Source organism: Triturus cristatus, chromosome 10 (genome assembly GCF_964204655.1).
Source record: "Triturus cristatus chromosome 10, aTriCri1.1, whole genome shotgun sequence".
Taxonomy (NCBI): Eukaryota; Metazoa; Chordata; class Amphibia; order Caudata; family Salamandridae; genus Triturus; species Triturus cristatus.
This window is the reverse complement of record NC_140593.1, coordinates 1,158,202,229-1,158,214,341: the sequence shown is the minus strand read 5'-3', so window position 1 is coordinate 1,158,214,341 and position 12,113 is coordinate 1,158,202,229. Positions and strand designations below refer to the sequence as shown.

The 12,113-nt window shown below is 43.0% G+C and overlaps 1 protein-coding gene across 1 annotated transcript; it reads left to right on the top strand.

The window, feature by feature from the left end:
• Window positions 1–747: 747 nt before the first annotated feature.
• LOC146796813 (olfactory receptor 1f45-like) lies at window positions 748–1,680 on the top strand. Its single transcript, XM_085631377.1, has one exon. The coding sequence runs from the start codon at window positions 748–750 to the stop codon at window positions 1,678–1,680; it is 933 nt and encodes a 310-aa protein (XP_085487503.1).
• Window positions 1,681–12,113: the final 10,433 nt, after the last annotated feature.

Here is a 12,113-nt window from a genome sequence, read left to right as displayed (position 1 = left end):
ATGAAGGGGAGGGGTCCTTGAGGGCCACTGCTGAGCGGAGGTGGTCATGCCACAGGAGCTGTGACATCATCAGCCCAGCAAAGTTCAGCTCAGGTAGCCAGGAGGATGCGCATTTAGTGCATGCCTAGCACCTGGCTGCCTGGTCTGAAAATAAAGAGAGTCTATCAGGCTGACTTTTGCTCAGCCTGACAGATACTCTTTATGCCCAAAAGGTGCGGGACGTGGCCCCACCACCCTTATGGACGGGCCACTGCTGCTTATTGCCTTTCAACACCATATGCCAAGCTCCATCACACATTCGTGAAGGTATTATTGTAGACATGACGTGAGCCATCCCTTTTGTTAAAGGTTACTCATATGCCACATTAGGTATCATCAACTGATGGGTCATAATATTTGCAGGTATGCATGTTATGATAGTCTTCTGCGTGAAAAAGGATGCTCTGTCTCTTCTTCATGCAATAATATTTTTTTTATATAGGTTGTCCACTGCCAAATTGATCTGAGTAAAAGCATGCAAATACACTACTTTTGGGGGGATATGCAAATGTAAGGAAATACTTCTGGCATAACTTGTGTATTTTGTGAAATGTTACTGAGCCACAAAATGCCAGCACTAGTTTTAAAATAAGAAGCTATCAAGCAACATAGAAATGCAAAAGATATGTAACTATTTTCTTCCTGCATCATTCAAGATTTTAAGGGGTGACAACAGCACACTCTAATTTACCTACAGGTAACTCTGAAATGGCTGCCTGCAATGGAACAAAGGTGACTGAATTTCTTCTCCTGGGGCTCTCCGACAAGAAATGCAATCAATTCTTCCTCTTTGTCTTGTTCCTGTTGATGTACATTTTCACTTTGTCTGGGAATGGACTCATTGTTGTGGCCACATGGATCGCACCACAACTTCACACCCCCATGTATTTCTTTCTAAGTAACCTGTCCTTTGTGGACATGGGCTTTACCTCAGTCACCGTGCCCAAAATGCTTGATATCATCCTCTCTGTGAGAAAAACAATATCTGTCCCTGGATGTATCACCCAGCTGTCCTTCTTCATTACCTTTGCCAGTTCTGAGTGCTTTCTTCTCACAATCATGGCCTTCGATCGGTACGTGGCCATCTGCAACCCTCTGCGCTACACCACAGTGATGCACAGGAGAGTCTGCCTACTCTTGGTGGCTGTGTCCTGGCTATCCGCCACCATGCACTCTGTCCTGCACAGCGTCTTGACCTCCAGATTGTTATTCTGCGGATCCAACCAGATCCACCACTTCTTCTGTGACATGAAACCACTACTAAAGCTCTCCACCTCAGACAAATCCACTAATGAACTGGTGATCTTTGTGGAGGGGCCCTTTTCGGTCGTGGTTCCCTTCATGATTGTCCTTGTCTCCTACTACTGCATTATCTCAGCCATCCTAAAGATCCACTCGGATAAAGGAAGGGTGAAAATTTTCTCTACCTGCTCCTCACATCTTACAGTAGTAGTCCTCTTGTATGGGACGGCAATTTTCACGTACTTTCGACCCTCATCCGCATACTCTTTGGACCATGATCGAGTTGTGACTTTGATGTACACAGTCATAGCTCCTATGCTAAACCCTTTAATTTACAGCCTGAGGAATAGTGAAATGAAAAATGCATTCAGGAAAGTCTTACGTTTAGTGCATTGCTAAATATTGTAACTAATAATGCAAATGATTCCATTGCGACACCAGGGGCCACATTATATATAGGGTGCACTGTCCCTGTTTGCACTGGAGCGCACCTTTTAATGATACGCCGGGGGAAGACTAGGACAGTGTGCCCTATTACAGTAAGTGTACAACTACCCCAGCACAGGCACAATCAGCGCATTAATGAAAAGCAGAGAGACTGTCAAATCCACCAGTCTGCCTTTCAGTGTGCAGGCTGCAACATGTCCTGCATCTGAAAGGGAGCAGAAATCCTGCTGCAGATGGGTGCGGTGAGTGACTGCATCTGCCTGTAGGGGGGTGTCTGTGGGGGGGGCATAGAATTCCTATTCTATTACTCTATAAGGTACTCTTGCAGGGTGTCCTGACAACTCTGCCTCTGCCCTTGGGTCTGTAATGTGGCATGGGTGCAGAGGCAAAGTGTGTTCTCTTTTCTATGGGGCCATGCCCCCATGCACACAAGTGAATGTCCCCTTGAGATTATGCTTGTGCTAGTTGTATGCCAGCATGATCTGTTATATGGAAAGGGCCATGCAAGTGTCTATGCCAACGTCTATATTACAAAGTCCCTTGAGGATATAGAATGTGGTTTAACATGCCTTCTGTGGCCCTAGGGCATCTAGTTCATTATTTACTAATTTTGTATGCAAAGCAGGGGAGCTACCAAATTTGCAGTGCTGCATTGTGCAAGGTGGAAAACACGAGGTAGAGCCAAAGCTACAAAGTGTGGTTTGCTGGTATTGTTATCTCCCATGCTGGCCCTCTAACAAGGTTGCCTTGTATGATGCACAGGCTAACACCATGAGGAAGAGGTGACTGTCCATAGTAAGCACACCTTTCCAGCACAAATTCCTATGCCTTGATAAATTCAAAAGCATTCTGCTCATAGGATGTGTGGTCCAGCACAAATACAATGTATTGTTTTAATTTTTAGAAATAAACACATTCCCCCTTGTTCTTGCATACTTATGGTAGGAGTTATTTTTTTAAGTAAGCTTGGCCAGGATATCGTAGGAGAGTGGGCTTTGCGTCAAAACCTATAGGTGTTTTGCACTGATCTAACTCCAGTAAAGTCACCTAGAGGCTGATGCAAAGCAGAGCAAAGCATTTTTGGCACTGGTAAATGGGCACCTTTCCTGTACAAGAAACCTTTTGCATGGGACAGTTGACTGTGGCCTCCCCATTGGACCCAACAATAGATTCGGATTAAAATATGACTTCAAAAATTGTTTCTGTATACTTGATTTATGCCGAGGAAAGGAAAAATGGTGCAAAGGACAGGAACATCCATAAAGGAAGTAAAAAGGAGAGAAAAAACGTTGGCAAATAACACAAAAGGCCTCATGGAGACATTAAATGGTATTTGACACTACGAAGGAAGGTGTCTAAGCCAACTGGACACCGCATGGCCAATGCCCCTCTGAACAACTGGCACCCCTAGACTAGCCTACTTAACCTCCTCCCTTAATCCTAAAGAAGAACCTTATGAAAAGGTAATTTGTACAGATACTGACAAAGATGATGCAGACCTTGTCAAGCTGCTGCCCCACCTGTGGCCTTGCTTGCAGCCCCTCCGGCAGCCTCATAGGCATACCCCGCTTGCTGACATAGGGCATTTGAAAGGGTGTGGTATTCGACAGGAACGCGTCTTGCGTTTTGTCATGGTCCCCCGCTTAGCCTCCCTCGGTTCCTTGAGATTACTCAGCACTTACCTGCAGTCCTGATAATGCATTTTCCTCTCAATGATTTCCTGTGTTCTTCTCTTCTGGGTCTCAGATCTTCTTCCGGGGCATGCAACAGTATTGACGTTCCCTCCCCGGCTGCCTCGTTTCTTGGATTTCCTTCTGGGGAGCTTTCCCCTTACGTTGGTCTTCCTGTTTCTGCAAAGGAGGAACAGAGAGAAGATACTTTAAAGCTGCCTGCCTACAGTAGGATGATATATACCTAAGCGTTTTGAATTATACTTAACTGATTTCCCATTTCTTTAGTAGTGTATAGTTAGTGCTTTGCCTTGATTGTTTGCTGCATCTTCACTTATGCTGTAAATGTAAATACAGTATTTGTAAAGTTCGAACAGTTACCTGGAGGCATCCTGGCGTTGGGAGCCATTGGGAAGATTAAGCAAGCTATTGCCCAGAGTCACATGGTGCTGGGCTGACCTGTCGCCGGGGATCGAACCGTGGGCCCCAGATTCCAGCGTCAGTTGCCCTGGCCGCAGCGCCACACCTATTCCCTTTTGGAGGTCATCTATGAGTAAGGGCACTCACCTGTATAATCAACTATGCAATATCTGCGGTCAGAGTAAAAGTTCACACCAGGTCCTAGCGGGGCTTTTAACTCCTATGCCCACACTTCCTACACCATGGCATTCCATCTCTATGGATTTTATTGTATAACGTCCACCCACTAAGCAAGGGCATACTGTCATATTTGTGGTTGTTGATATGTTATCAAAGATGTCCCACTTCATACCTTTGAAAGATCTACCTGATTCTAAAGAACTTGCTTTTGTTTTTCTCCAACACGTGGTGTGGATTCATGGTCTTCCTTCTGTTATTGTGTCAGATCGAGTTCCCATATTTGTGTCTAAATTCTGGAAAGGGTTGAATACCTTGTTACAAATAGATGTAAATCTCTTCTGCTCATCACCCAGAGGCAGATGGCCAACCAGACAGGGTAAATCAGTGTATTGAACAATATCTAAGGGGCCAACTGTTGCACGCTGGTAATGACTAGGATACCTTTCTTCGGACTGCAGAGTTTGCATATAATAATGCTAAACATTCTTCCATAGGCGTATCCCCTTTTTTTGTAAGTATAGTTTTCACCCCATTGTAGGCACATCTCCTTCTGTTCCTACTGCCACTCCTGCTGCCTTGGAACTTGCAACACATCTCCAAGGTATACATACTAAGGCCAAACAAAATCTGGAGGAGGCAAAAAGCAGATATAAGGATTTTGCAGAATACCATTGGAGACCACCTCCTGATTATGCGATAGGAGAAAAAGTCTGGTTGTCTACAAGAAATATTAAGGTCAAAGGGACAGACAAATGTAAACCTCGCTTTATTGGTCCCTGTGCTATCTCTAAAGTGGTAAACTCTGTTGCAATGAAATTAGACTTACCTGCCTCCTTGAGAATCCATCCAGTTTTTCACGTTTCTTTGCTGAAACCTGTAGATCCTGGTACTGTCATTCCTGCTCAACCTCCCCCTGTTTTGGTGGATGGTAAACCTGAGTATGAGGTAGACTATATTGTAGACTCAGGTAGAGTACGACGTAGGTTACAGTATTTGATCTATTGGAAGAAATATGGGCCTGATGAACGGACTTGGGAACCTGCTTCTCATGTTCATGCTCCCTGTCTTTTGCGGTTGTTTCACAGACATTATCCCAACAAGCCCAAGACTGTTTGGGGGATATTGTGGGGTGTCCTGTCATGCCGCCACCCCACCTGCAGCCGTGCTTGCAGCGCCGCCTGCAGCTTCACATGCATGCCCCACTTGCCGACACGTGTGAAGGTGAAGGCGCTTAGGACATTCAAAAGGGGGTGGCCTACGACAGGAATGCGCTTTGCGTTCCATCACAGTCACCAGCTTAGCCTCCCTCAGTTCCTTGAGATTACTCAGCACTTACCTGCAGTCCTGATAACGCATCGGAGAGCAGGAATGTCCTTGGCATTTTCCTCTCGATGACTTCCTGTCTTGCCTAGTCCTCAAGATAATAAAGAGTTCCACAAAATACCACTCCCACATAGTGGCTCAAACACGACGAGGCAGGAGACCTAAAACACAACAACACCTAGAAAAAGGGTTTACTTTGCAAAATGCAAAGACTCTTTTTTTAGAATAAGGCTTGGGGTTTTATTTATGCAATGCTCTCTAACAGAAAGGCTTTCCCAGATGTCAAATAAATAACATTCAAATGAATATAGAGATATATGTATGACTCAAATCCAGATTCTTGTGACAGTACGACTACTCCACAAGTGAACTCCCAAGCTGGCTGTCAACAACCATCAGCTTTATAGTCTCAAAACACACTAGGAGATTCGGGAGTCTTTCCCGCTGCGCCAAAGAAACTTACTGGAACTGGTCAGTTTCTATGCAAGCATTCCAGGGCAAAAGGAGTTCCCATGTTCCCTCTGCATTCTCACATGTTCCAGCCTTTATCTTAACGAAGCTTACGAAAGCCTTCCAGGGTACATTAAACAATCTCTCACAAAACAAACCTTGAACGTAATTAACCCAAACAACTTGCAAAGCCACTGGGGGCCTGTCTGTGCGTGCAGAAAAGCTCAAGCAAGGCAGAGTCAGAATTCAGGATGACATGAGTCCATGTCAAAACCAATAGTAAGAACTTCATAATACTTCCCAATGTACAACACAATGCACATTTGTGCACCACTGCCTATAGTACCACATAATTAATCCTTTAATGTACAACACAATGCACATTTGTGCACCACTGCTCATAACACTGCACTTCGAGACCAAAAAGTACATTCCACACTTCTCTCTCTCTTATGCTTTCTTTCAAATGCACATCCCACACGTTCTGTTCTTGGCAAGGCTATTCTACTTTGTGACAGCTCCCACTGTAAGAGTGAAACCTTCAAGAGAAACAAGGCATATGCAGGACGTTGTACATTCAGGGTAGGATAAAATAACACACCACAGTCAATTAAAATGATGGTAGCCAAAGGTCATCACTTGGTGTCAGACCATAAGAGTGCCTTTAGCACTACATTCCACTCCATGACCTTTGACTATCATAACATACATAGATAAAAAACTGAACTTCTTAACTGAAAGCACAAATATAATTGAAGCTCAAATTAAAACACTAACATTATAAATGCATGTGCTTAACTGAAAGCACAAATATAATTGAAGCACAAATTAAGACAGTGACATAAAAGCATGCATAAATGTATGATGAATACACAAAATGAATGCACAAATAGAATCAAGCATATGAACTCATTAATGCTCCTAGTGTTACAAATGGATAAGTCTGGAACTTTTACTATTGAAGTAGCCAAACTTATATATTTTGTGCTTAAAAAATAAAGGCAACATCAACATCATCTTTCATCTTCTGTCATTTTCTGGATATGCTTCAAATGAAAATATCCTCCTGTGTGAAAAGTCAACACTCTCTTTCTTTGAAAATGTTGAACATTTTATATCATGTTAATACCATCAGTCTATTATCACTGGCTAGGTAGGTTTGTCTGGTATGTTCAGACAAAGGCTGTCAGCAACAATGTTGGTTTGCGCCGTCTGGTGATCACTCCCGGGTTGGGGGGAGGGGGTCCCACACCCTCACGGGCCCACTCAGACAAAGGCACCAACATGCAGGAAAGCGACATCCGGTACACCAACACGTCACAGTATGATCTGAAAAAGAAACAAGCATCACTCTTCTTGCAAAAAATATTTTTGAAAAAGTGTACGTTCTCCTTTTTCTTTTTTGGGTCTGATGGCACAATATTATCATTCTTGTCAGCACTGTTCTCTGCTGGCTCTGGGAAAATTTCTGATAATTCTACCCATACTATGGCCTCTGAATTCTTGGTATTGGAGTGAAACTCTCCTTTCCCTTGCTCAGTACGAAGGGCTGGGTAAGTCCCCTTCCTGACCATCTCTCCACACACTGCTGAATACATTCACCCTTGATCATTTGATATGATCCCAAGGCATTCCATCTGCCCTATCTGCTCTGGTAATTTTTCTTTCTTCAACTGGCCCCTCACCTTCTGTGGGACTGGTCTGCGCTGAGCATACTGACACATAAGAATCACAGTTCTAATTAAGTCTAGGGTGATATGCATCCCTTCATTCTCTGCCCACCTGTTGGTAGTTTCTTTCTCTCCTAGGTGCTCGCAATTAGTTATGCACACCAAATCAGAATCGTGTGTAAACACCTCTGTCTGCAAGATTTTAGCCTTTTCATCTGTAAGGGAATTAAAGGTTCTGTGTAGTGAATGTATAGAACAATGAGCATCTACATGATACACATGCGCTTTGCAGTAAAATTTGACACTTCACTGGGGAATCCTGTGTCTCAGGCACCTCAAACACCACCCCTGGACCTGTACCAACTCTTCATGCAAAACTGCTGTTTCTGTCTGTATGTACCATTTGATCACATTTGCTTCTTGTGTATTACCTGTTCTGTATGACTCAGGGACAATCTTTAACCATTGCATTAGGTAAATTTCCAAAGTCAAAATCATCATCATATTTCTTTATTTCGATCACAATGGATCTTAAAGGAACACAGCACAGAATACAATAGAACAAGAAAGATTATACATAAAAACAAACATCGATTTTAAGATAAAATCACGTAAGTTAAAAATAAAATAGATCTTAGAATATTTAGCAAAATAAATTTTGTCTTTCCAAAGCTATATTTGAAGTCAAGTTGATATAGAAAGTGCAATGTGTCATAAAGTGCATTTCACGCGTTTTATCCATAACACGTACCAAAATATGGAAACACTAAAAACCACTACTCTACAAGTATCAGTGCACACGATTCGTAGGACTTCCAGAAAGTGACCCCTGCCAACTAACTTACAAAGTGGTAATATCAATTTTTTCCTAAGGAGTTTGCAGTTAGGGCAAAAAAATAAAAGATGGACAATGGATTCTTGGGTAACATTACATGCCAGACAAAGGTCTTCGCTAGAGACATCTTTTCGCCAGCTTTTACTAAAAGGTTTTGTATGTAATATCTTATACAGAAATTGGAAGAATAATTTTCGGGCCAAAGGAGGGATAATTTCATCTAATGGTTCCTCAAAGCAGGGAGTCGAGTTAAAATCTAAAAATTCAGAGGTCAATCGGCCCTCTGCTTTGGCCAAGATGTGCAATGATGTTACTTCCCAGAATTTTTCTTTCGAACTCTTCCGGGATACATCTGCCAGACTCTCTGGGTCATTCCAATAACCCTCCATTCCAAGTTTCAACAATAAAACTCTAAGTTATCTGAACCAGGGAATCGAGGATATTGATGGTACCTTCAATAGATCAAAAAGTGGCTCCCTCTAAGACAGAAGTTGGTCCACGGTCCACAACCTATGCCAAAAGATGAAAGTTTATAACTTAACTTGGCTGCAAGCTGCCTTTGTGCAAGATCCAGGTATAAAGGCAGCAGCAGGGTGCTTGCAGATAAATCTACCAAAGATCTGATAAAACGATTCTCAATTGTGGACAAGCAATCTGTCATCCCACTACCCCACTACTCAGGTCCATATAGTACCCCACCTAGGATTTTCATGTTATAGATCTTGAGAGCCGGTACAAGTTGTTTTGACTGGGTTTTCCTGTGAATTTTAGTAAGGTTGTCAGTCTGGTGTGTGAGTTGCATTTTAACTTTTTCAGTATGTTCTGACCAGTTTAATGTTGGTGTCAGGCGAATGCCTAGATAATCAAAGGCTTCAACTCGATCCTGGTTAGTACTGCCAGCTATTACAGGTCTCTTGGTAGGGTGTGCCACTCCTTTTCTAAAAATCATATATTTGGTTTTAGTTTCATTTAACACCAGCCCTTGCCCATCACAAAATTTAATAAATTAATTTAAAAACTGCTGCAGTCCCTGTGGTGATTTGGAAATCAATAAAGTATTGTTGGCAAAAAAGAGGGCAGGCACTCTTCTTTTGCCAATTTTCGGTGCATCACAGCCATCTCTGTCTTAAGATTTTATAACATCGTTAATAAAAAGAATAAAAAGTGTGGGGGCTAAAACACAACCCTGTCTCACTCAACACTGAACTGGAAAGGGGTCTGTTACTTGGTTTTTTTGGACCCCATCTCACCTGTAATGTGTTAGATGTGTGAAGTCTGATTAAAATGTCTAAAAGATTGCTTGGAATACCCTGCTCCTTTAAAACCCTCCAAAGACTAGCACGCGGGACAAGGTTGAAGGCGGACCGCAAATCGACAAAGGACACATAAAGCTTGCCTCCCTTGACTTGCACTATTTTCCAGTAAATACATACTAAGGGAAAGGTTTGGTCAAGGGTGTTTGTTCTTGCTCGAATAACCTACTTGATGATCATTCAGAATTTTGGACTCAAGAGCCCAATCCTGGATACGGCCCAGTATTTGCATACAAAAGATCAGGGAGTCTATTAGGCTAATTGGCCTATAACTAGATGGCCTTGTTCTATCCCCCTTTTTATAAATAGTGACAACCTCTGCGTTTTTCCATGATGGAGGGATGGGAGTACCATTGAGAATTGAATTTGTAAGGAGGTTAATATAGAGACCCCAGAGAGTTATGCCCTCTTTATAAAGGTCATTAGGATTCTTGTCTGGTCCAGGCGCACAGGCCGAGATACACGAGCGAATTGCAGCTTGTATTTCTTCTAGGGAATAAGAAAGACCACCACCCTCATTCACAGTCCCTAGGACTGGGCCCTGGGGTTATACCTTAGCTATAGCATCCCTGGACTCATAGAGAGAGCCAAAGTATGCTACCCAGCCTTTTGGCTGGACTGCATGTTCTAGGGCTCTCTCTTCACCTGTTAGCCAGTGTGCTGCTATACTCCAAAAATTCTTTGAGTCTTTAGCTGACAGTGTCATTCTTAGAGATGACCACAGGTAGCTTTCCCACTCTTCTTTGCAGATACAATCGCCCGCTTATATTTGGCTCTACAGGTCACAATCTCAGTGTGTTCCTTTTGCTTGACTGCCTTTAGGAGTGCCTTCTTGTGAAGCCTGCACTCCTTGTTGTACCAGACATCCTGCTGACCTATACTTCCCTTACTTCATTGTATATGGATTTGTGTCTAGGACCCATTGTCTTCACAACATTATCAAAAACACAGTTAGCCAATTCCTCCATAAGTGTACAAACCTTTTTCTTAGCAATATCTAACGCCCCTTGGTGGGTCTCCACCCAGTCCCATTTAATTTGCTTCCGATTATTAGAGATTGTCAGGGGGCCTAAATCAGAGCAGCCCCTTTTGGTGGGCTTAACAATGCCCTTGGGAGTTAAAGTAAGTGCTAGGGCATTGTGATCACTATCAACCCCTTTGAACCACTGCCATATCTTTTACTAAGTGCCACAAATTTAGGGATACCAGACAATAATCTATCCTACTTTCGTAGCCTAGCCTATTGAATGTAAAATTCCAATTAAGGTCAGCGGGTGTCCTTCCATTAGTGGTTCTCAGATCATGTTGCATCGTGAGGGCCATTAACTGTGCACCTCTCTTGGACCATATTATTACCGGAAGATCGAGCGATGGGATATGCCATTCACTATCCCACTCTTCAGTCAACTCAGCAGGGATTGGGGCAAGGGGTTCAAATGTATAGTTGAAATCGCCTGCCACTATTACAGGCAAAGTATCGGCATAATATGACAAAGCAGTATCTAAAATACACAATGTGTTAGTTTCCTCTTGAGGCTGCAACACTCTATTGTAGACATTAAATGTTTTCATTTTAGTACCACTAGATAAGGTAAGATCCTTCGCTAAAATATCTTCAGAATCAACTTGTAGGTGTTTGACTCCAACCTGAATCAAATTTCACCCATACTGCTAGTCCCCCAAAAGATCTACCCAGCTCTTTTCTTTTTGCATTAATTGCATAGGTGGAAAAGCCATTTCTATGGGGGCTTTGCAGGCTCCAGGTTTCTTGGAAAAAAATTACGTCAAAAGAATCTCCAAACGGAGCACCATTCAGGGTCCCCCAGTAACTTGGAGATCCCAGCCACATTCCATACAAGCACCTTTAATGAGTGGATAGGCAATTGTCCCCCCTCTCTACCCTCTACTTCTCCCAGTGATGGGGCAGCCTCAACACCACTACCCACAAACAAAGCCGTCATAATGTTAGCTTACGGGTCAGGGCCCTGGTCAGCAAAAGAAGGGTTTGTGGATGATGATGGTGGACTAGTAGGTGGCACTGCCCGAGGACTTGGAGATCCTCCCCTATTTATAGATGTCGTCTGTGTTTCGAATGGTGGTCAGCTGTGCCTTCTCCATTCTCCCATATGTAATTGCAGTGGCCCAGGTACGGCTAACCAATATTTTGGGAGTGGTAATCTTGTTGGAGTATCAGCATTTCGTAACAATAAAGGTCTCATGGGGACTCCAGCTGGTGGTTTATATCAAATGGAGATACGAGAGTTTTCTAAAGGAATGGTATGTGAATCAATTGACAATAGACCAGTGATGATACCAACATCATAAAAACTAACTTTAATCATGTCCCAGGATGACATCTGCATAGGGAATTTTCTAACCCATTTTATATCATCCCTAATGATTGAATAGCAGTGGCGAGTAAACCGAACCAGTAGATAACCTTATTCTTGAGCGATTTCTGGTCCTCATAGTTATTAACCCCTTGAATACCCATGACGAGCTGGACTCGTCATGGCATACAGTT